General features: G+C 39.8%; 2 protein-coding genes, 2 non-coding genes and 2 pseudogenes across 4 annotated transcripts; 2 read left to right on the top strand and 4 right to left on the bottom strand.

Annotated features, from left to right (window-relative positions):
* The first annotated feature begins 427 nt into the window (after window positions 1-427).
* LOC141613021 (uncharacterized) lies at window positions 428-2,697 on the top strand. The gene is made up of 5 exons (XM_074431762.1): window positions 428-575; window positions 723-1,213; window positions 1,274-1,570; window positions 1,631-2,320; window positions 2,515-2,697. Exons 1-5 carry the CDS (start codon window positions 428-430, stop codon window positions 2,695-2,697), a joined length of 1,809 nt encoding a protein of 602 aa, XP_074287863.1.
* Window positions 2,698-2,748: 51 nt separating this feature from the next.
* On the top strand, window positions 2,749-3,684 carry LOC141613020 (uncharacterized). The gene has a single exon (XM_074431761.1). It carries the CDS (start codon window positions 2,749-2,751, stop codon window positions 3,682-3,684), a length of 936 nt encoding a protein of 311 aa, XP_074287862.1.
* A 3,581-nt stretch (window positions 3,685-7,265) lies between these two features.
* On the bottom strand, window positions 7,266-7,419 carry LOC141616577 (U4 spliceosomal RNA; annotated as a pseudogene).
* An 824-nt stretch (window positions 7,420-8,243) lies between these two features.
* Window positions 8,244-8,361, bottom strand: LOC141615669 (U5 spliceosomal RNA). The gene has a single exon (XR_012530077.1). It is a non-coding gene; the product is annotated as a U5 spliceosomal RNA (small nuclear RNA).
* A 1,276-nt stretch (window positions 8,362-9,637) lies between these two features.
* Window positions 9,638-9,792, bottom strand: LOC141616553 (U4 spliceosomal RNA; annotated as a pseudogene).
* Window positions 9,793-12,281: 2,489 nt separating this feature from the next.
* LOC141615704 (U5 spliceosomal RNA) lies at window positions 12,282-12,397 on the bottom strand. Its single transcript, XR_012530109.1, has one exon. It is a non-coding gene; the product is annotated as a U5 spliceosomal RNA (small nuclear RNA).
* Between the last annotated feature and the right edge of the window lie 12,483 nt (window positions 12,398-24,880).

Here is a 24,880-nt window from a genome sequence, read left to right as displayed (position 1 = left end):
ACTTTGACTGCTGTAACAAACTTTGACTGAAGAATTAGTTAGTCTATACTTGTTTATAAACCAACACATTGTAACAGATTCATTAAGTTAATATATAACAAACTTTATTTACATCTTTTGCATATTTCTCTGAGTAATTGAGAAGTTCAAGCTCAAGCTTTCATCCATGGCTTCCTGTCACATTATCTGCGTTGTTACTCTGATTACTCTTCTACCATTTCACATGGTATCAGAGCAGGATTAAGATCCTGTTTCTGTTTACCTGTTCATCATTCTTCCGCATTTTTCTTAATTTTCCAGATTTTAATTCACACAAAACACAAAAACATACAGATTCATTCTTTTTCTTTTCAAAATTCCTTGAAATCTCTCATTTTACATCATATTTCCGCGTTTGTTTTTTATTTCTTTACTTAAAATCATCGAAATGACGCATGCTACTGAAACTTCTGCTGGTGATGCATCATACAACAATCCGTATGATGATCCTCTTTTCCTATCCAATTCTGATCACGCAAACATGACTTTAACATCTACGCCATTTTCTGGCAAGAATTTCTTATCTTGGAGTCGAGGTGTGATGATGGCGTTGAATACAAAGAATTAGCGCGGTTTTATCACTGGAACTGTTGCTGTACCTGCAATTGATTCTCCAAAGCATTCTCAGTGGATGCGTTGTGATAATATGGTGAGGTGTTGGCTTGTCAACTCCATTGATTCAGAGATTAAGGAAGGTTTCTTATCGTGCAAATCAGCGAAATTGCTGTGGACTGACATATGTGAAAGATATGGCCAGTCCAATGCACCACTGTTGTATCAGCTGAAGAAAGAGTTGAAGAACATCTCGCAAGAGAATTCTACTGTTGTTGAGTATTTCAACAAGCTGAAGAGACATTGGGATGATGTCGAGGAGTTAGAGGAGATACCTGAGTGCAGTTGTGGTGCTATGGATAAATGCACTTGTAATTTGTACAAGAAGTTGTTGGAGATTGCTTCAAGAGAAAAAGTAATCAATTTTCTCATGGGATTAGGTGATGCCTATGAGAATCTAAGGACTAATATTCTGGCCATGGATCCTATGCCTATGATTAACAAGGCATATTCAATTGTGCAGCAAGTAGAAAGTCAGAAGATGATAACAAATGTGATCAATTCTGGTCAAGAAGCAAGTACTATGAATGCAACAAATTCTGCTGGTAAACAACCCTGGAATGTGTGAAAAAGAGATCCAAAGAAAGCCAAAGTTGATGATCGTTTGTGTTCTGAGTGTCAGAAGAAAGGTCACACACTTGAGACATGTTTTGTGAAGAATCCTGAACTGAGGAAGAAGTTTTTAGCTCGTTTTTCTGGTAATACAACGAGTTCTCCTGCAACAGTTCACTCTAGTTCGAATCCTGGCGTTTTTCCTGGTTATAATTCGTATTCTGGTTATAACAAGGCTGCTGGACCTTCTGCACCTCCTGGTTATGTATCTCAAGCTGCACCCCCTGGTTATGGATCTCAAGCACCTCCATGTTATGTTCCTAATGCACCTGGTCCTTCTGGTTATGCTCATAATGCAGTTGCACCAGTTCAGTTTGATCCTCAGCTATTGACAACATTCTACAATCAAATGATGCATCTTGCTTAGGCTAAGCAGGATAATCCTTTTCATAGCTCAGATGTATCTGTTAACTTTGCAGGTATATCCTTAGCTAATCATTCTCACACTGCTTTATCTAGCACTGAATGGATTATAGACTCAGGTGCTTCTGATCATATGTGTGGCAATCCTGCGTTATTTACTACTTTGCATAGATTATCTGTGCCTTTACAAGTAGGTTTACCTGATGGATCTATTCAAAATGTTGCTTACACTGAAGATATTAGACTACCTAATGGCATAGTCTTAGTTAAGACACTATTTGTGCCAGCTTTTAGGCATAATCTTCTGTCTGTAAGCAAGTTGCTAATTACTACTGGATTACTAATACAGTTTTCTGTGGGTCATTGCATTATCCAGGACCCTGTTTCTAGCTGTCCTATGGCAGTTGGTATACAAGAAAAGGGGCTGTACAAGTTGAGACACACTGCACAGAGAGCTTCTGGTTCCCAAACTATGTCTGTTGCTCATAATAAGATTGATAATAAAGCTGTTCATAATGTTCTTAGTAGTGACTGTTCTTCATCAAATATGTCTAACTGTAATAGTGATCCTATTCATTCTACTGCTTGTAATAGTCATGCTGTTGTTGAACTTTTACATGCCAGATTAGGACACGCTTCCTTAGTTAAAATGCAATGTATTGATCCATCTGAATGTAATAAGTTGAAGAATTATGTGTGTGACACATGCTTGCAAGCAAAATTACATAGATTTCCTTTCATGAGAAGTTCTAGTAGAGCAAATAAATGTTTTTTTTTATTCATGTCGATCTTTGGGGACCTTATAAGACTCCCTGTATTACTTGAGCCTACTATTTCTTTACCATTGTTGATGATCACTCAAGAGTGACATGGAATTTTTTGCTAAAGTTTAAGACCCAAGTTGCTTCAGTTTTTGAAGGTTTTTTGGCTCAAGTTGAGAATTTGTACCACTCTAGTGTCAAGGTTGTTAAAAGTGACAATGGTACTGAAATAGTACAAGAGTTTTGCCTTGGTTTAATGAATACCAAGGGTATACTACATCAAAAGAGCATACCAGGAACTCCACAATAGAATGGCAGAGTGGAGAGGAAGCATAGACATTTAGTTGAGACTGCAAGGGCTATGTTATTGCATGCTAGGCTGCCTAAGAAGTTCTGGGGGGAAAGTTTGTTGACAGCCACTCATATCATCAATAAGCTACCATCTGCTGTATTAGGTTGGAAGTCTCCATATGAAATTCTTTTTGATAAGACACCAGATTACACAGAATTAAGAGTATTTGGCTGTCAATATTATGCCTTGCAATATACTCCAAGTAAGGACAAGTTTGCCTCTAAGGGCAAGAAGTGCATATTCATTGGCTATCCTTTTGGCCAAAAGGCTTTCAAGCTATATGATCTGGACACTCACAAGATCTTTGTTAGCAAAGATGTTGTTTTTCAAGAATCTATTTTTCCTTTTAAATCTCAAACTTCCAATTCTACCACAAATACTACCCATTCTCCTCTTGAGTTTCCTATTTTGCATCCTGAAATTCTTGATGATGGTACTGATCATCCTCATGTTTCAGATAATCCAGTCTCATCAAATCCACACACTCAATCAATTCAAAATCCTGCTGAAACCATTGAAAATAATGACTTCATCTCTTCTTTGTTCTTTCAAAATTCTACTTCACAGACAAATAGCCCTGGACCTGTACTCACCTCTACTGGTAGTGCACCTGCAGTGTCCAGACAGTCCATCAGAACTAGACAAGTTTCTTCTAGACTCAAGGATTTCATTGTTCCTCCCAAAATACAATCTATTCTTCCTCCTACTCCCAACTCACCAAATTCTCTTTCTTTTTCTGTTTTCAATACTTCCACTCACTCACCTTCTTGGTCTGTGTCTTTGAATGCTGTTTTGAACACCTCTGAACCATCTACCTATTCTCAAGCTAAGTATGATCCTCAGTGGGTGGCAGCTATGAATAAGGAGATCCAAGCCCTTGAGGAGAATGATACCTGGGAATTAGTGTCCTTACCCTCAGGATTTAAGGCTATAAGATCCAAATAGGTGTATAAAGTCAAGTTTAACCCAGATGGTTTTGTAGAGAGATATAAAGCAAGGTTAGTTGCAAAAGGATATAGTCAGGTGGAAGGGAAAGATTACAAGCACACTTTTTCACATGTGGCAAAATTTGTGACAATTAGAATCTTATTAGCTGTTGCAGCTCCAAACAATGGCAAATTCATCAATTGGATATTAATAATGCCTTCTTATATGGCTTCTTAGATGAGGTGGTATATATGAAACCACCAGAGGGATACAGTAAAGCTTCACCAGGGCAATTTTGCAGATTGAAAAGATCTCTATATGGCTTAAAACGAGCATCTCGACAGTGAAATAAGGAACTGACTAAACTATTGCTTAGTCATGGTTTTGTACAGTCCAAAAGTGATTACTCCTTATTTGTAAGGAAGATAGAGGATTTGGTTACCATTGTTCTTGTATATGTGGATGATCTATTGATTACAGGGAATCATACTTCCTTTATACCAGTGTTAAAGAAGGCTCTTGATCAAGCTTTTACTATAAAGGATCTTGGTCTTATTAGATATTTTTTGTGATTAGAAGTCATGCAATCTGCAGAGGGAATTCTGGCTAATCAGAGTAAGTATGTGATGGATATCCTCAAAGATACTAAGATGCAAGATGCTAAGGCAACACCATTTCCCTTACCTAAGGGTTTGCATCTGTCCACTGATACATGTACTGTTTTACCTGATCCTGAAGTGTTCAGGAGACTGATAGGCAAGCTGATGTACCTAAACCTTACATGACCAGATCTTTCCTATGCTGTACAACATCTAAGCCAGTTCTTGCATACACCACGGGAGCCACACTTACAGGCAACTCTCCATGTGGTAAAATACCTCAAAGGAACCATTGATGCTGCCCTATTCTACCCTGCCAACATCAGTCTGCAACTTAAAGCTTTTTGTGATGCAGACTGGGGCTCATGTGCCTACAACTGTAGGTCTATAACAGGGCATTGTGTGCTCTTAGGAGAGTCACTCATCTCATGGAAAACGAAAAAACAAAAAAACAGTATCAAAAAATTCAGCAGAATCTGAATATAGAGCCATGTCATATACTACTTCAGAAATTGTTTGGATACATAGTTTATTACAGGATTTTCAAGTTACAGTTCCTTTGTCAATACATTTACATTGTGACAACAAAGCTGCTATACATATAGCAGCTAATCCTGTGTTTCACGAAAGAACCAAGCACATCAATGTTGATTTTCATCACATCAGAGAAAGAATAGAAGAAGGGTTCTTAAGCACTGATCATGTGAAGTCCAGTCTTCAATTAGCTGACCTAATGACCAAGCTACTGGGTCAACAGCAGCATAATTTTCTTTCTTCCAAGTTAGGATTGTTCAGCAAGGATAGCTTCATGTGCAAGACATCGAAGATATTTTGGAAGAAGCTAGAAGACTTGACAGCTGGACTTGTAACAAACTTTAACTGCTGTAACAAACTTTGACTGAAGAATTAGTTAGTCTATACTTGTTTATAAACCAACACATTGTAACAGATTCATTAAGTTAATACATAACAAACTTTATTTACATCTTTTGCATATTTCTCTGAGTAATTGAGAAGTTTAAGCTCAAACTTTCATCCATGGCTTCCTGTCACATTATCTGCGTTGTTACTCTGATTATTCTTCTACCATTTCACAAACTTTCAAAGGTTTCTCATAAGTCACCATATCCCACTACTTAAACTTACAACAATTGTTAATGTATGTGAAGACTTATTCTTAGAAGGAACATTCTCATTTAAGACGGGCCTTTTCTAACTGAAATTAAGACGAATAAAATGTGACCACTTCACGATGAAATGTAAATATTTTCTCATAAAATGCATGTTACCATCGGTTTATTTTTAAAAGTAACAATTTTAATTATATTATTTTTATCGTTAAATGGTCAACTTTTATTATAAATGTTGACATTATCGTCTTAAAGAAGACTTAACCGTCATGGAATGACATTACTGTCTTAAAGAAGACTTTTTTTTTATTAAGAAGGGGTAAAACCCGGCGACCTACAACGAGTAGAATCCCAAACAAAAGTTCACAAGAAATCCGAAAAATATCAAGACAACTAAAACATTGAATCCTTTCCAAAAAAAGATAGAAGCCTTGCATATTGGGTTCAAGCACCAACCTTCGAAGCCCTTCTTTCCATAATCCTTTGTTCCTTCCACGATCGCAGCGATTTCTAATTGCTCAACCATTCCTCCAACGTATAAGGTATATTTTCCTTTTATGATTTGCACCACACACCAACCCTTAAAAGCAATTTATCCATCATGTAAGGCCAGCAAGACATCCTTTTCTTAAAAATAGCTTCATCTGTCACCTCCCATATAATCGTCACTATAGCAATGAAAAATGCTTCCCATAGTCGTTTCTCAAATCTAACAAAGTGAGAGTTATTCCATACAAGAAAAGTATCATCAATCTCTAAGGGACAAATCCAAGTCAACTCCCACACATTACAAGTATCAGTCCATAGTTGCCACGAGAATTTACAATGCAAGAATAGGTGACAGACGGTCTCCAAGCACTCACCGCAAAAAATACATTTACTTTCATCCCAATTCATTACTTTCCACTTCAGTATCCTATATCTTGTGTTCACCCTTTTCCACATTATTGCCCATAAAAGTATTTCATACCTTGGTGGTTTGAGTCCTTTCCAAACTTGGTTGAACCAAATCCTCTGATCTAGTGAGCTATACTTCAATTTGTAGTAGGCATCGACGAAAGACTTAGATGCGTAGTAACCTGACTTCTCAAAGTACTAGAATTGTCTATCGTCTTTATCTCTTAGAGGTTTGAAATCGTCAATAATTAAAATTAGTTGGTCAACCAGTAGCAATTCCCATTAAAACAGTCATCTTCTCCATTGCAGTTGCCAAACCCATTCGTCTCCTTGCCAAGTACCCATGTCATTCACCTTGTCGTTTTTCTGAACTAAAACACTAAAGAGTCAGGGAAGTCCTTCTTTGAGTGTTACATTGCCAATACAGAGATCCTCCCAAAATTTGACTTTATTCCTTCGCTCGACTTGTAATTTGATACCTTGTTTTGTGCTTGTTCAATGTGTAGATTCCAGTTACTAGTAGAGCATATAGACTTCCATAAGCCATATTTAGCAACTTTACCATCACTTCTAAACACTCCATTTGTTTGAGCTCATGTATTGAACAAATAATTCTTTTTCAAAGTGACTCGTGTTCCATTGAAAAACGTCACCACCACTTAAAGAGCACGCTTGCATATTTTTATCTGCAAATCCGCTACACCTAATCCTCCCACTATCTTTGGCCTTTGAATAATACTCCAGTTGATCAGATGGACAGCTTTCTTAAAGAAGACTTAGCCATCATGGAATATGTGATTCAGTTTTCTGTATCCTTTGCATGGTGAACAACAAGATTCAAAAACCTATTCTAACCGTTAAACCATATAATAATCTTGGGTTTAGACATTACATAGAAATCGAACTTATAGGGGTTAACTGCTTGACGCTATACAGGAAGAGTAAAGCCTAAACTTGAACTTAAGAATTGTAGAGCTTTCCCTCTGATGACGGAGCTCTTCTAGAAATTCTCGACGGCCCAGGGCAAGCCCTAGGCCGAAGAGGGGGTTTGGAAATAGTTTTCAACCAGCAATTGACGCGCCTCGGTTAGTACCTCACTAGCTGCGTCATTGCCCAAGCGCAAAGTTAGTTTTACGCTGATCAATAAATTGATAATATATCACCTTCTCACAAGCTCATCCTCTAAATTTACTCATGTGGGATACAAATATGGTATATATTGCATAACGATATGCAGTACTACATCTACATGGAGTACCTATTACCTCCTCTCATCTATATGTAGAAGTACAAATATAGAGCCACTTGCTTGGACAGAGTTGTTTGTCAAAAAACGAGTAAAGAAACCGATATAACAACTTATATGAAAATTGAATTAACGCTATTCAGGTCATCCTGTATAATGACACCCTTGTGGCCCTGTTCCTCCTCTCACAGCTAGGGTACCTGCATTGCCATAGTCTGCTTATCCGCAGGCGCTTGATGAAGTGCCTTCCACAACCAAGGTACCACAACTCGCTTTTCCTGTTTATCCATCACCATGGATTGCCACAACTCCTTAAACTCGTCTATGTATAAGTTTCTGCTATATCTACATGTGGTATATGGTTGTTATATACGAGAGTATGTATTATGACTTCTTATTTCCTTCATCTATATATTTGTCTATGCGACTATGCATAGGCTTCTTGTCTTTATTAAGTTTGTTTCTTATCTCTACAAGACTAGAATAATCAAGGACTGAACATTAAATTTTAAAAAATGCAACTTACTCCGTATCAAAGAGTTGCCGATTTTAAAATACCCCTCACAAAGAATAAAAAAGCTAAACAAATGAATGGAACAAAGAGAATATTATAATTATGAAATTAAATAACATCCAAAAACTTAAATGTATGTAGAAAATAAATTAAAGGGTTAAATAGTACAAAAATTTGAGTTGGATTGTCGGGAGCTCCACTAGGGAAGCCCCTCCAAAAATAAACGTATGCCACTAAGAAGTAGCAAGCACACGGTATTCTTTAGTAAAAGGCGAAAGAATAGTTCGCTTTGTGCTTACTACATGACTGCGGGAGTTTTTCAGTAGAGGAGGATCACATTTTAAACAAGGCTCCTTAGTTTGTTGTGCCTCTTCTCTGATGTGGGACTAATATCCTGATCTCCTATAAACGTATGCACTCCTATAATTGGTGAAGGGTGATTGGACTAGCTTCATATCAGTTTTAATTTACATAAATATTGGGTAAAACAGGTCCTATTATACTAATATCGTGACTAAGTGAATTATAAGGCTGGTTATCAGAATTTCGGTTTCAGAAACTAGTGTAAGACCGATATATTACAAATCTAAGGAATCGACACCATATGGCATATGGGTAACCAAGTTACAAAAGTTTTGTAGGTTACTGCTACAATATATTAAGTTTATGTGGTCGCCATGGTAGCACAATGACGACGATCGTGACACGATGACTAATTATGGGATAAGGTCTCCAAGCAATGGGGTTTAAAAATGGTGTATTGAGACGTTGCCATTGATGAACAGAAAATTTAAAAGAAGAAAATTTTGCGAAAGAAGACTAAATAGAACAAACAATAGTTTATTGGGCAGCTGTTTTCATATTTGCCATTTTTAGAGATGGAAGTGGGTCCGTATGAGGCCGTGCTTCGTGTCAGCACACCGTGCTTAGATGAGAAAATGACATCGTGCACAGGAAAGTGAACTTCGTGTCGTGCAACTTAAATGGAAATGGCGGCTTACGCACGGCCCACGACCCATGGCTTGTCGTGCCTTGCTTGGGCATTTCTCCACTGTTTCTTTGCTTTTTCGGTGCGGGCGTGTGGCCAAGCGTGTCTTGCCCGGGTTGGTAGTGCTTTGCCTGATTATACATAAAACTTCTTTCTCAAATTTTAGCCGAGGCAGCGAGCAGCATCAATCTCGTGTCGTGTTAAAATAACTTATTCCCGTGTCGAGTTAAAATAGGCTATTGGTCGTGCCAGCCCACGTGCCTACTTCCACTTTACTCTACTTTTATTTTTCTCCATATGTAATTTAATTTCTCAATTTTTGTACAATGAATTGATAGTTTTCTTTTTGTTAAATAATTTATCAGGAGAAAAAAATTTCACTTTAGAAGTCCCCAATATTTTTTTCTAGAGGTATAAAATTTAAGTCCCCAATATTTTTTTCTCGAGGTATAAAATTTAAAGCGATCAGATGCTTAATCTGAAAAATGAAATTGAATTAACTAAAAATTGTGAAACACTTGCCAAGAGTAACTATAACACTTTAGATATCAACAACAAGAAGGTAAAGAAAAAAAAAAGTTTAACTCACAATTGTAGGGCTTTACCCTCTAACGAGGGAGCCCTTCCAGAAATTCTCAATGGCCTAGGACAAGCCAAGGCCAAAGAGGGGGTTTGGAAATAGTTTTCAACCAGCAATTGACGCGCCTCGGTTATTACCTCACTAGCTGCATCATTGCCCCAAGCGCAAAGATAAGTTTCACATTGAACAATAGGACAATTATATATCGCCTTCTCATAAGCTCATCTTCTTAATCTATTCATGTGGGTTACAAATATGTGGGATATTGCATACGGTATGCATTACTTTATCGAGTACTTGTTACTTCCTCTGGATTCTTTACACTTCATATTTGCATGAGTATAAAGTTACTTGCTTGGATGAAACTATTTGTTAAAAGCGAGTAAAGAAATCGATAGAATAACTTGGGAAAAGTGACTTAACATAATCTTTTTTTTTTGCAGCCGTAAATAACGAGTTCTTATACAGATGACATTTGACTCATTTGATCAAATGTACTTATTTTAGTACCATAAACTAAAACAACAAGGTAACTACATCGGGTAACATAAGTGTGTTGATGGCGAACAGATGGCTGGAAACGATAATCAACTTCAATATCCAGAGCATTCTTGAAGTGACGATCAAAGGTGGCCAACAAATCAAACCAATCTTTATTCATCGTAGTCACTTGAGCTTCGGAGAAATACCGAAACAAGACACAAAAATGTGTCTCAGAGATTCATCTTCTTGGTTGTGATACACGAACTCTGGAAACAAACGAGACTCTTAACCCATCGAGATTGAACAAAGTGCATTTACGCCACAAGGACGTAGAAAGGAAAGGCGGAAAGTAGGCCATGAAAGCATACCTCCAGAGGAGATAAATCTCCTACACTTTGAATAACAACAGTTCATACGCACAAGAAACTCGTAGCCAGGAAAAGTGAGTAAAAAAATAGGGAGCAAAAGAAAGAGCCACGTGATCAGCCCCCAAACCAAAACCAACTTAGTAGGACGGAGGAAGATGGACCCAACACACACCGGATGTAAAGTTAGTAACTTCCTTATTAACACAACTAAACTTATTGACACAACTAAAACTAGGAAAATAAAAATAAGGAAAGCTTTTATTTGGGAAAACGCTAAACACGATAAATGAAAAACAAACATCGACAAGAAGCAGAAACCACCACCTCCGACCCAACCAACAACACTACAAAATACCCGATTCCTCCCCTACCAGGCACATCTAAAAAAGGAAGACCCATCCACCATGACCTCACACCATCCTAAGAAAACGACGACGCAACAAACACAAATTGGAAGTCGTAATGTCCAGCAAGCACCAAGAAAACCAGCAAAGGACACCCATTGCACTAAGCGAATCCTCCCAGGCCCACCGCCTTACATGCAAAAAACAACCTACACAGACACACAGGAGAAAGGACCGATTGGTGGAGGAAATGAGGGGATCACCAACCGGTCCCAAAACTGACCCGATGAGCTATGCTCATTTAACAAACACAACAAGGACTGAGGACCGATTGGTGGGGGAAATGTGGGGGATCACCAATCGGTCCCTAACCTAACCGATGAGCTAAGCTCATTGACAGACACAACAAGAAACAGCCCGACACAAACGGCACCAGGCTGACCGAAAACAAAGACATCGGAAAAATCCGTCAGAAAAAAGACCGCGACAAAACCCGTGACAACGATTCAACACCTAAGAAACTAATTTACGGCCTGAAAACTAGTGACATACTAGGGGTGGGGGGTGGGGAGGAGGAGGGGCACACCCTTGGGTTGCATACAAGGTCTTCAGCGACAGGACGAGGAATCAGAGGGACAAGTGCCCCATGGTTGAAGCGGCAACCACGAATAGTTCGACTAACAGAGGAACCCAAACTGAGATCAAAATGGGTGAGGTAAAAAACGGGTCATACGAGGGGGGAGATGTAGGGGGTCGTCATAGAAGAGCCATGGGAAGGACCCATCACCGGCGGTCGGGTAGGGGAAGAAGGGGGAGTGTGTGGTTAGTGGAAGCGGCAGATCAACTTTAGACTAGGGTTTTTTGTTTTTTAGAGAGAGGGGAGATGAAGGCTATTTAGAGAGAGATTATCTTCGACTTAACATAATCAAATGAACCGTATTATAAACTAGATAGCTTCAAACCGGACACAGACACGACATGGACTCATGACATGTGACACGACATTCATGAAATTTAGGACACGATACACATTATTTAAACTTAATAAAATATACTTGATTTTATAATAATAATTAACGCACCATTTTATTTTTGTAAATGTATTTGATAATAAATTTAAATAATTGAAGGTAAAATTTGACTTTGACTATAACTTATTGTCATTTCCCACTCAAATTCGTTTCTAATCAATCGATCTCTTTCGGTCTTTCGACATCTCATTCCTCATTTATAGGTATCTTACACATTTAGGTGTGTCCGCGTGTCGGATGCAGGATGACTAGTTAGGAGGAGTGACCGTGCTAGCTAAATTATAATTGACTTGTTTTTTTACAAATGCATCCTTTTCTTTCGTGACTTGTTGTCATACACACTTTCACAAATGCATTCCATTAAAATGTAATCAACAAAAAATACATATAAATGCAGAATATAATTATCAGGAAAATTTCAATTGAATTGTTGGGAGCTCCAATACTAGAGCCCCTCCAAAAATAAACGTATGCCACTTAAAAGTAGCAAGCACACGGTATTCTTTAGTAAAAGGCGAAAGAATAGTTCGCTTTGTGGTTATTACATGGCTGCGTGAGATTCACAGTATAGAGGGATAGCATTTTATCCAATGCTCCGTACTTTGTTGCGTCTCTTCTCCAATGTGGGATTAATATCCTCTCCTATATATGCACTCCTATAGGACTAGCTTCATATCAATAATAAAAATAGGGTGAATGTTACAGAATATTATTTGATCCAGTTTTGTTTCAAATAGTTTATAACAAAAACCATTATTCTGCAACATAACTAAGACATAGGGAATTAAAAGGTTGGTTATGAAAAATTCGGTTTCAGAAACTAGTGTAAGACCGACTTAATGCAAAACTAAGGAATCGACACCATATGGGTAACCAAGTTACAAAAGTTTTGAAGGTTACTGTTACAATATATTGAGTTTATGTGGTCGCAATGGCATAGCACAATGACGAAGGTCATGACACGATGATTAATTATGGGAACAGGTCTCCAAGCAATGGGGTTAAAAATGGTGTATTGAGACGCCGTTGATGAACAAAGCAAACCTTAAAAGAAGACAAATTAGCGAAAAATGACTAAATAGTGCTGCCAAAACAAAAACAAAAAAAACAAATGACTAAATAGAAGAAATTGTTGGGTTAAAACATCCAACATACGGTATTCAATTTGCTAAGTGTTATATGTTACATAAAATTAATAATGTACATGTAATTTAGGTAGTGTTAAATGAGTGTCAATGCATTAGTTTAACATTGCGTGAAAATTGCATTAGCACTTGGTGAAACGAATGAATTGTATTAATTCATTTGTATCATAACGTGAAGTGATTTTATGTTATAAAATCTAACGTCATTTCATGTTGCTATATAAAGGATTGTAAATCCTTTGGAAAATGCATCTCACAACAAAATATCAAACAAGGTGACTTAGCTTGGTAAATAGCAAGTCGGGTTTGAGGGTGAGAGGCAGTATAATGGGTATTTTATACAATAATTTAGGAGATTACTCTAGGGGTAATATTAGTGGCATTGACTAATATTACAGGAGGGCTAAAGGTTGTTATCTTATATTATTGTGGGTTTCGAATTGGTATTAATTCAGGACGGTTACGTTGTACCGGTACTATATTATTATAGTGGATTCTAGTCGATTTGGCTAGTGGATTTTACTTCCGGTTTGGAAGGTTTTGCCCTGAGTTTGACCCTAAAATATTGTCTCATCTTATTATTGCTTACATTTATTTACTTTTACGGTTTACTTGTCGATTGGTTGCTTCCGTTGCGCATGGGAGATTGACGCTAATTTCCCAACAGTGGTATCAGAGCCACTAGGCTCGGTCTGGTGGCTAGTTTAATGGGCAAGGATGTCAAATATGGAGTCTCAATTTGCAGTACGAAAATTTGATGGTAAAAGTAGTTTCACCCTTTGGCAAAGAAGGATGAAGGATCTCCTGGTTCATCTTGGCGTGGCTAGAGCCTTGAAAGGAGTTGACGGTAAGCCGGAGAAGATGAGTGATGCCGACTCCGAAGAGGTTTGCATTAAGTGTGCAAGTACTGTTAGGTTGTGCATCTCAGATTTAGTCATCAATTCTGTTCTTGGTGACGACTCTCCATCAGTGATATGAGAAAAGTTGGAGAAGCTCTATATGTGTAGATACCTCATTTATGCACTTCCCGCAAACCACCCGGTGATGAATGGGCCGCATGTTTGGTACGCGGAACGATTTGTGACAGTTCATAAGTTTATCGTCAAGTGATTGCTCAAACACTGATGTCTACCTCTTAGTTGTCATCTACGCGCCGATACGGTCGTTTTGACAGTAATTAGAGTACATTTGGAGTCCGGGCCTAAAGCCGTCTTCATTTTCTGATAATCGCTAAATCCCGAGTCAGAATGTTCTGGAATGTTCCGGATATTTCTATTCCATATTTTGTAAATCTTTCACAATCTTTTATTCTTTGGTAAACAATTTCCCGTAATATTCATACAAAATATTAAGGAAAATAAGATTATCCCGTCATTCCATAAACCAAACACGGAAATCTTTCTTCCGCAGGAGGAAACCAATTGGGAACAGACGCGGCAGGTGTTGCGCCTCTTCCAAGAGACGCACTGACTGTTGCGCCTCTTCCCAGGTCCTTTTTTGCGTATTTTTCGTATCTTTTTCATATCTTTTCGAGATTCACTTCCGAAGTCTCTCCGAAAACCCTATTCCTTCACGTGATTAGTATAAATAGGAGCCTTCGCTCCTCATATTCATCACGCGAGTGTCCGCCCTTCTCTTCTCCATTTGCATTCTAGACCACGTTCTTACCTTTTAATTTGGCGTCTACGTGCTTGAACATTCGACCACGTAAGCTCGGATCCTTCTGAGTACCAGCCTCGTTTGCATGATCGACCAATTTGACCAACTCCACAATCAATCAACTTAATTAATCTTAATCGTTTTCCTCTTACGAGGGCACTTTCGTTACATTCGAGTCGAGCATCACTAATCGTAAACTTAGTTCATCTCGTTTCGTCAAACATGTAAGTCTGAGGGTGTAAATCTCTCTTTTATTTATTGTTATTTACTTTTTGTATCATTAATGTAAGGTTTATGTCGAAAATACTTCTTAAAACCGATTTCTAAAACCGTGCTTTAAAACCCTTTTTACGGATTACCAGAAGATAACCGTCGAGAAAGGACGCAAAGAATCGCTGCGCGCCTCTTGAAGGAGCGCAGACCGCCTGCTGCGCCTCTTGAAGGAGCGCAGACTGGGCTGCGCCTCTTCGTGAGGCTGCCGCAATTCCTGCTTCCTTTCTTCTTCCTTCGTCCTCTGTAAATTCGTTAACTTTTATTTGTTTTCGTTTTCGTCAATTCTTTGATACAATCACAATAATTTCACATGTATATTATTTATCATCATTAATACGTTTAATTCATCATTAAATTCGACTTAAATCCCAAATAATCCAATATTTGCGGGTTTTCGTCATTAAACTCAATCCGGGTTGTAGAGATTCAATTCTTTCATATTGAGTTTCTGGAATTCGACCTTTGATATATTTCCATCTGTCTATTCATCATTAATTCGTCATTAATTTGTCATATTTAACCTATTTAGTTCACCTATGTCACTAATCAATCTTTCATTAATTCGTTTACGTTCGTCTCATCCATGTTTTATTGCTTTTATGACTCATTCATATGTAATTAAATCCATTAAATCACTTTCATCCGAGTAAATATCATAATTAATCCTTAAATCATCAATTAACATTAACGATTTGCAGTTCCGGCTTCAGAGCCAGAACTCACCCTTGGAACAGACGCAACAACTGTTGCGCTTCTTTCAAAGGGCGCAGTCCTGCTGCGCCTGTTCCAGGTTGATTTATGCCTCTGAACTTCCGTTCTGCCTTGACCTGATTAATTAGTTTACGTATAATTAACTATTAACCGTATTATCACCTACTGATTTGTTCGTTAATTTGTTTATTTATTCTCTTTCTCAAATTATCCGTTTTAAAGGTATTTTCGACATAAATCAATTGAACCCGATGTAATTATTGTAATTTTTTATTGTAATTTCCTTTATTGTATTTCTCGTTGTTTTTCATCATTTGTATGTTTTCACAAGTAATTGAACCTTAATTCCAACTTCGACCCAATTATTTGTTAAATTAATTGTTTCACCGACTTAGTCTAATCTCACATGCTAGGATTAAAACTTGGATGTTGCATTGCATGCATATAATCGACGATATATCGAGTACGAATAACTTCCATAATCATTAGTAGAGGCCGCTATCGAGGCGGGCGGGATTAGGTGTTCGATCAAAAGAGCTTCCTAATATGTACCCTCACCCCTTACTCCAGATCTCTGTGAACATCCGTGTTCATTGGCATTCACGAAAGTCATTCTAGACATAGAATGCTAAGGGTAACGAGTTCTTGGTGTTCATGTCACTACTTTGTGTCTTGACATGACACGAGGTATTCGAACGGTTCCAATTTCCCATAAAAATTGGTGGCGACTCCACAAATGCAAACGCTTGTTTCCCAAGCGCCCTCGTGGCCTCATGTCCACAGTTTGGCGACTCCGCTGGGGATAATACACTTACGTGTAGCCAAAAAGGGTGAAACTTGAACAAGGTTAGGGAATAGTTTGTACGAGACAATTGTCGATTTTCATAACTCGGTCTTCCTAGATCGTTTATTCGGCCTTCCTAGGCCCAACCCAACCCGTTCGACCAATCGTCCCGTCTAAACGATCCTAATTCTTATTTGGGCCTAAGGATGGATAGCGATTGACGTCAAACATACCATGATGCTTACTCTTGTTTGTATCAAGGACCTTCACTACTTGAGGAAATGGACTAGGAATCGGCCTTACTCTTGTTTTGTACGAGCCTCTCCACAGACTTCGGGTTTGATTGTTCGGTATGGCAACCCACCCTTTAAACCAAAACCCTTTTAAATGCACTCAGCATCCCATTATAATGCTTGTATAAATGTTTGTACCTTACGTGATCACCATTTCTAAACAAAACCATGACGATTTTTGTAAAATCAAAACCCCTTTTAAAGTGTAAATTTCGAAAAAAGGCCCATCATTAGCGCAAAACCAAGTCGAAACTCTGTCGAGTCAAATTTCGGGCCCAAGCCCATTTCAAAAACCTCACTTCGAGTCCACTCCTACAACTACACTATAGTTGACTAGGACACATATTTTCAAACTTGGTCTTTTCTTCAAAAGCTCACTGACACAAGTGGCACACACCCACTTCACGAGTCAAAACTTTTCTTTCTTAGTAAGTGTGCTAGAATGGTCGATCGTGTTTTGATTTGTCGTCGATCTCTTATCCAATTTCCAAGATGCCTGAAACAAGCGACGCGAACTTCAATCAACTCCAGGATAGTAATGATCGAATCCTAGCCGCGCTGGCTCAAATCCAAGTTACTCAAGACCAAGTGCATGATCGCCTTGACACCATCGAGGGCCGGATCTATACCGTAGAAACGAGGATTGCTCCTCGAGAAAGTGAAGTCGTTGATGACTTCGTGAATGATTTTAGGGACGACAGCCCTCCCATGGGTGTGACTGCAGCTGAAAAACGACTCCAATACTTAGAGGAGCAATTGATGTACCTCAAAGGGGATGACATTTATAGGGAGAATAATCGCAAGTATGAGGCCGTAAATTCCAAGTTGCCAACCAACTTCAACATGACGGATATCCCTAAATTCAAGGGGCATGAGAACCCTTTGAACCATATACGTGCCTTCAAGGATTACATGTCTATCAAAGGCATCAAACCCGAGATGTTCTTAAGGATCTTTCCTTCATCTCTTGACACCATCCCAAAGCAATGGTTCTACTCTCTAGAACACAAGAATATCGCTACTTGGGAAGATGCCGCGATCGAGTTTGCTAAGCAATATGCGGATAATGCTGAGATCCAAGTTAACATGCGCACTCTAGAGGTTCTTACCCAAAATGACAAAGAAGGTTTCACCGACTTTCTAAGTAGGTGGAGGAAGACTAGTACCCAACTAGTTGAACGCCCGGATGAGGCTACCCTTATGGAGAAATTTGTGGACAACTTAAAGCCCATCTATGCCAATCATTTGAGGTACCAAAACATTAAAACTTTCAAGGACTTAACCGTACTAGGAACAAGGATCGAAGATGACATCCGTAAAGGGCTCTTGTCCAAAACGGTAGGTCGAGGATATCAAGGCTCAACAAGTCGTTCTTGCGGCTCCACTAGCAAGACCGATGAAGTTAACCTCCTCGAGCCATCCAAGAAGAGTGCCCCATCAAGGAAATTTACAAATCTTGGGGACACATATTCCAATGCTCTAAAAAGGCTAATGAAACAAGGCAAACTCCAACCCATAGGACCTACTCCCGAACCCGAAAAGAAGTCCAAGTTCTGCGACGAGAACTCATACTGTGAATATCATAGGGGTAAGGGGCACGATACAGAAAAATGCTACAAATTGAAAATGTGCTTCAAGACATGATAGAGGATGGTCGACTACCAATACCGCCGGGAGGTAAGCCCAATAACACTCAGAATCCTCTTGGAATTCTAGTGATCACAAGTGAAGAATCTACCTTAGATTATTCACACCTCATTTCTCCAGTTGAAAATGAAATCCAGGCAATCGAGAATGAAGGGTTTTACTCTACCATTTCCCCTACCATCACCGACTTCATTACATGGGCAAGAAGTGTGGATAGACAAGTTTGGGAATTAGAAAATGTGGTGACAACTTTACATGACCCCAATGCGACACCCAAAGAACATGCGCCATTAATCTTTTCTCAAAATGCCACTATGCAAGAAATAGACACTGTGGTTGATAAACTAGTCGACCAAATCACACGACTAGAAGACGAGATCATGAGAATGAGGGAACTAGCTACAATCAATGGAGTATGGGCCGATGATGATGAGGACGAGTATCTCATTGAACACTCCCTAGTCAAGGAAATAGTCCAAAATGGTGAAGACCAAGATGTGGACCACCTAACCCATTCGGGGCGTCCATATCAAAGTACTACTCAAAATGGTCCAACCAACGTTGTCACATCAAACGATAACGAAGATGACTCCACTGATCATTTGCTCAAGAAATTACAGAAGACAAAGGTTGATCTTTCAGACTGGCAATTAGTAGCAAGCTCATTCCCACATCGCCAAGCTTTACTGCAAGCTTTGGCCAAGCTAAATGTAGCACATAACTCCACACCCGACGATGTAGTGAACTTGGTCTTCCAAGAATCATCGAAGCTAAGTAATCATATTACTTTCTCAGACGAAGATTTGCCACCCTTTGGCGATAGTCACAATTTGGCTCTTTACATCACCGTTGTTTGTCTAAAGAATAATGTGCCAAATGACCCTGGTTGATGATGGCTCCGCGTTCAACGTCATACCCCTCAAAACGGCATACAAACTAGGCATGAAAGAGTCGGATTGGACCCATACCAATCAAGGTGTCCGTGCATATGATGGAACACGGCGAAAGGTCGTAGGACTCGTTAACCTAACCATAGCCACATGGCCAATTGAGCGAAAGGTTAACTTCCAAATAGTGGACATCGAAGCTTCCTTCAACATACTTCTAGGAAGACCTTGGATTCACGCTTCCAAAGCGGTAACATCCACCCTTCATTAAAAGATCAAAATTCCACTAAATGGCAAAGTGGTGACGATCACTTCGTCACCCATTAAGGCGATAATTGAAAAGAAGTCGAATAATCAAGTCCTTGCGGATCCAGTATATGAACTTGGGGGCTTTCAAAGCATAAGTGTCATAGAAAGTGAATTGGCACCCCTATACTACGATCCCTATTCCAACTTGGTGGTCAACCATATACTCAAATCCCAGGGATACTTCCCTGGAATGCCTTTGAACCCTATCCGAAGAAACACCTTCGCACCCTACAAGGAAGGCAACTAAAAAAGAATACCACTTGGACTAGGGTACAAACCCACTAAAGAGGAAGTTCTCGAGATGCTTGCTCAAGTTCAAAACCGTAAGTACGTAGGAGTCCAAATGCGACCCTATCTCCCTACCCTAAATGGATACTTTGTTAAGGAAGGAAGTCTAGAACTCTTTCACGGATTTCCTGAACCTTGGCACTATCTCGAAAGGAAGCTAGTCGGAATCGAGATCTTTCACGATTGCTACTTCATTCCTCCAGAAACGGTTCCTACCGTCAAAGCTCGTCAAACACCTTGCTTAGACGAACAAGTTGTTAGTCTATTGTTTAGAGAAGATCGATTTGTTAGAGCCGCGCAGGATGAGATCATTACTGTGATACTGCAAGACGACCACTTCAACCCTACCGCGTTAATCACAGAAACAAACGTGAATCAGCAAAAAGGATGGAGAAAGTCAATCAAGTGGACCAACAATCAAGGAAGACTCTTTAAGCTCACCACTGGAGAAGGAGAGATGTTCAAAGGAGAACCAGAAGACGATGAATTCGGTTAGAGTCGGAATCGGAGTCAGAGTGAGAGTCTAGAGAAGTCACTAAGGAGTCTCCTCCTGTCGTCATCCCCATTCCCTTTGTTTCTCCTAGCTTAGTCTTAAATAGCAACAGGAGTTCGGGAAATGTCCCAACAACTGTCCCTTTACCGCCGCTGACCACAGATCAGATGGCTTCCTTGTTTCAACTTTTCTCAAACTTTAATATGAATAAATCAGGTTCTGCTTACTCTTTGTGTTATCTTGAGTGCAATTCTGTTTACGATGATACTGAGGATGACCCAAATCCAGACTCAATTGATATACCTCCCTACATATCCAAAGAAATTAGGATAGGGACTACCTTGAGCCCCACCGAACCCATCAATGTAGGAACTGAACTAGAACCCCAAGAAATTAGGATAGGGACTACCTTGAGCCCCACCGAAAGGGCCAGTTTCATAGACCTCATAAACGAGTTCAAAGACGTTTTCGCTTGGTCCTAAAAAGACATGCCAGGGATCGACAGGGATATCGCTGAACATAGAATCCCAATTAGGCCAGGTTTCAAGCCCGTAAAACAGAAGCTTCGTCGAATGAGGACAGAATGGGCTCTCAAAATCAAGGAAGAAGTCGATAAGCAATTCAAAGCTGGGTTCATCAAAGTTTCCGAGTACTCTGATTGGGTAGCCAACATAGTACCTGTACCCAAAAAGGACGGGAGAATCCGTGTTTGTGTTGATTTTAGAGACTTAAACAAAGCAAGTCCTAAAGATGACTTTCCTCTACCACATATCGACATATTGGTGGACAATACCGCAGACCACGCGTTACTATCCTTCATGGATGGGTACACGGGCTATAACCAAATCAAAATGGCCATAGAAGACATGCATAAGACCGCCTTTGTCACTCAATGGGGAGCCTATTGCTATACGGTCATGCCGTTTGGGTTAATCAATGTCGGAGCTATATATCAACGCACCGCGACCACACTCCTACATGATATGATGCATAAAGAAGTTGAGGTATATGTAGACGACATGATTGTCAAGTCCAAGGATAGAGAAGGGCATATTGCGAACCTTCGTAAATTCTTCTTAAGGTTACGAAAGTACAACATGAGACTCAATCCTCAGAAGTGCACATTCGGAGTAACATCTGGCAAACTCCTGGGATACGTTGTAAGCCAACGAGGTATAGAAATAGACCCTTCCAAAATTAAGGCTCTGATCGAAATGCCACAACCTCAAACAGAAAAAGAAGTCAGAGGATTCCTGGGTAAAGTACAATACATAAGTCGATTCATATCGAAACTCACCATGATTTGTGAACCTATCTTCAAGAAGCTAAAGAAAACAGATCACACCATGTGGGATGATGACTGTCAGAAGGCATTTGACCGAATCAAGGAAATATTAGCTAAACCACCCGTGCTCATGACACCTCAACGAGATCAACCTCTTGGTCTGTATCTCACAGTGACTGAAACAACCATGGGCGCCATGCTAGCTCAAACCGTAGGAAAGGAAGAAAGGGCTATTTACTACCTTAGTAAGAAGTTCTTGGAGTACGAGTAAAAATATTCACAACTTGAAAAGACATGCCTCGCTCTTTTGTGGGAAACGAAGAAGCTACGACATTACATGCTTAGCTACTCCGTCAAAATATACTCCAAAATGGATCCAGTCAAGTACCTCTTCGAGAAACCCGTCCTCAACGGACGATTAACAAGATGGACTTTGATGCTCTCAGAGTTCGATCTCAAGTACGTGCCCCTGAAAGTTATAAAAGGGCGCGCCGTTGCCGAATTCTTTGCAGAAAATCCCATCAATGTTGCACAAACAATAGATATTTGGTCATTTCCAGACGAGGATATACTCCAAACTGATGTAGACTCCTGGGACCTTTACTTTGATGGAGCATCAAACTTAAGAGGATTTGGAATAGGAGTGTTGCTCATTTCTCCTGAAGGCGAGCATACACCGATCTCTGTCAAACTCGACTTCGAGGTGACAAATAATGCTGCAGAATACGAAGCTTGTCTCATTGGACTACAAGCAGTAGTGAGTTTAGGCATTAAAAACCTCCGAGTACATGGGATTCATCCCTGATCATCAATCAAGTTACGGGATCTTGGAAAATCCGAAGCGAAAGCTTAGCACCTTATCAAGCCAGAATAGACCAAGTTGCCCAATTCTTTGATCACGTGACCTATCTACACCAACCTGGGAAGAAAATCAATTTGCGGATGCTCTTGCAAAACTCGCATCTTTGATTAATATGCCAGATGACATGGCAGAAATGCCTTTATGTATCGAACGACGATCAGAGCCAGCTTATGTCCACCAAATCACCGACGAAGAGGAAGTCACAGAGGAGCCTTGGTTTCAAGCAATCCTAAATTTCAAGCTCAACGGTACCTATCCACCAGATATGGACAAAAGGGGATAACGTGCTATACGTCTACTAGCTTCCCAATACGTTCTCATGCAAGGAGAACTATACAAAAGAACACCTCTTGGTGTAATCCTACGTTGCCTTGATCATTCACAGGCGCGTAAAGTGATGGAAGAAGTTCACGATGGAGAGTGCGGTCCTCACATGAGTGGGCCCATGATGGCAAAGAAAATCACACGTTTGGGGTACTATTGGACCACAATGGAATCCGATTGCATCAAATACGTAAGGTATTGTCACAACTGCCAAATCTTCGGGAATGTACAGCATGTCCCTCCTTCATTGCTCTATACAATGACATCTCCTTGGCCATTTTCTGCCTGTGGAGTTGACATAATCGGGAAGATAACCCCAGCCGGAAATGGAGGTCACTGTTTCATCCTAGTGGCAATCGACTATTTCACCAAATGGGTAGAAGCGGCTTCCTACACTAGTCTCATGGCTAAAAACGTGGCAAAGTTCATACAGAACAACATCATCTGTCTATACGGTTGCCCACATGAGATCATTAGTGATAATGGATCACATTTCCAAGCTGAAACTGAGCAATTGCTAGCCAAGTACAAAATTAGGCATCACCACTCTTCGCCATATAGACCACAGACTAATGGCGCGGTAGAGGCGGCAAACAAGAACGTTGTCATAATTATCAAGAAAATGATTGACAACTATCGAGATTGGCCAAGCAAAATACCCTTTGATTTATGGGGATATCGCACATCAGTTAGGACGCCCACTGGGGCCACCCCTTTCTATTTGACCTATGGCATGGAAGCTGTACAGCCAGTCGAGCTAGAAATACCATCCTTGTGTATCTTACTCGAAAGTCAAATCCCGGAAGCCGATTGGAAGAGGGATAGATATGAAGAACTCATCCTCTTGGATGAACGTAGGCTACGCGCATTGCATAATGTCCAAACCTATCAAGCACGTATCAAACGAGCCTTCAACAAAAAGGTCAAGCCAAGGAACATCAAGGAAGGAGACCTAGTACTCAAGTCGGTTAGAGCTCTTTTACCTGTCGATCCACGGAGAAAATTCAAACCTAATTGGGCCGGGCCATTTCTAGTTAAGTCCATACTTCCAGAGGGTGCAGTTAGAATTACAGACCTAGATGGGAATGAATTTGCCAACCCGACAAACCTTGACCAACTAAAACGATATTATGCCTAGAATAGGAACAAAAACGCGCCTCGCGTAACCTCACGTGTCGCTCTTGTGGCACTAAATAAACGGCCCTTGGCCAAGCTGAAATAAGCCAATGTCACTCTGCTCTTGCATTTTGACAATTCGTCATCCTCATATCATCAAATAAACTAAATTTGCACCTTAAGAGTAAGTAAAAAGCTCATGCTTATCTCCTAAGTTCATTACAAGCTCTTGCTTCGAACAATTATTCTTTTACATTTACTCGAACTACGCGCAAGGGTTTGATTTCATTTTTAAATGAATACGTAGGCAATCCTTCACAGGATACAACCCGTTAATTTCAAAATGTAAATAGAAGGACATCTGCAATTGCATTTGGAATTCGACAAGAATAATAAATGGAAAGTCACAACGGTTTCATAACCAATTAACCTCTTTATTCATTTCTAATAATAATACGTTACATAATAAATAATAATGCCAAGTAAAAAATAAAAATAAGCTAAGATTCTAAAAACCCCCAACTTCTTATTACAATAATAATAATAATAAATAATAATAAAGACATGGGCTATTCCTCCATCTTCCCTTTGCCCTTGTCATTTTTGTCATACTTCTTGTCACGACCTCGAGCCGGACGCTCTTGCGCCACTTCGGACCTAATCACCAACGGTCTTTCTCGAGGCCTAGTCTTACCATGCTTATCAACCACTTTGTCCACGACAGGAGAGGTCTTCGGTTTGTTCGAAGGATGAACAACTCGAAACCCGACTTCTTCCTCTCCCTCAGTCAGATGCTTCTCTTTCTCCTTTTCCACTTCGCGCACCTTGTAGTCAACGGGCCCGCGCTTCCTCAATCTCTCACGCTCCTCTGGAGTAGTAGCTTTCCTCCACCGCAGATAGGAGTCCGACACCCATAAGGCACTAACAGAAGAGTTCAAGAACCACACGTTTCTTTGAG

Source organism: Silene latifolia, chromosome 11, assembly GCF_048544455.1.
Source record: "Silene latifolia isolate original U9 population chromosome 11, ASM4854445v1, whole genome shotgun sequence".
NCBI lineage: Eukaryota > Viridiplantae > Streptophyta > Magnoliopsida > Caryophyllales > Caryophyllaceae > Silene > Silene latifolia.
The sequence above is the reverse complement of the archived record's forward strand: the minus strand, read 5'-3'. Positions and strand labels throughout refer to the sequence as shown.

Bases quoted from the DNA above. Each gene is read 5' to 3' on its own strand.
- LOC141613020 (XM_074431761.1), top strand. From the start codon at position 2,749: ATGTTATTGCATGCTAGGCTGCCTAAGAAGTTCTGGGGGGAAAGTTTG.
- LOC141613021 (XM_074431762.1), top strand. From the start codon at position 428: ATGACGCATGCTACTGAAACTTCTGCTGGTGATGCATCATACAACAAT. The intron at 1,214-1,273 runs GTGTGAAAAAGA...TCTGAGTGTCAG, and splicing joins CTGGTAAACAACCCTGGAAT to AAGAAAGGTCACACACTTGA. The intron at 2,321-2,514 runs GTGTGTGACACA...TTTTTGCTAAAG, and splicing joins GTAATAAGTTGAAGAATTAT to TTTAAGACCCAAGTTGCTTC.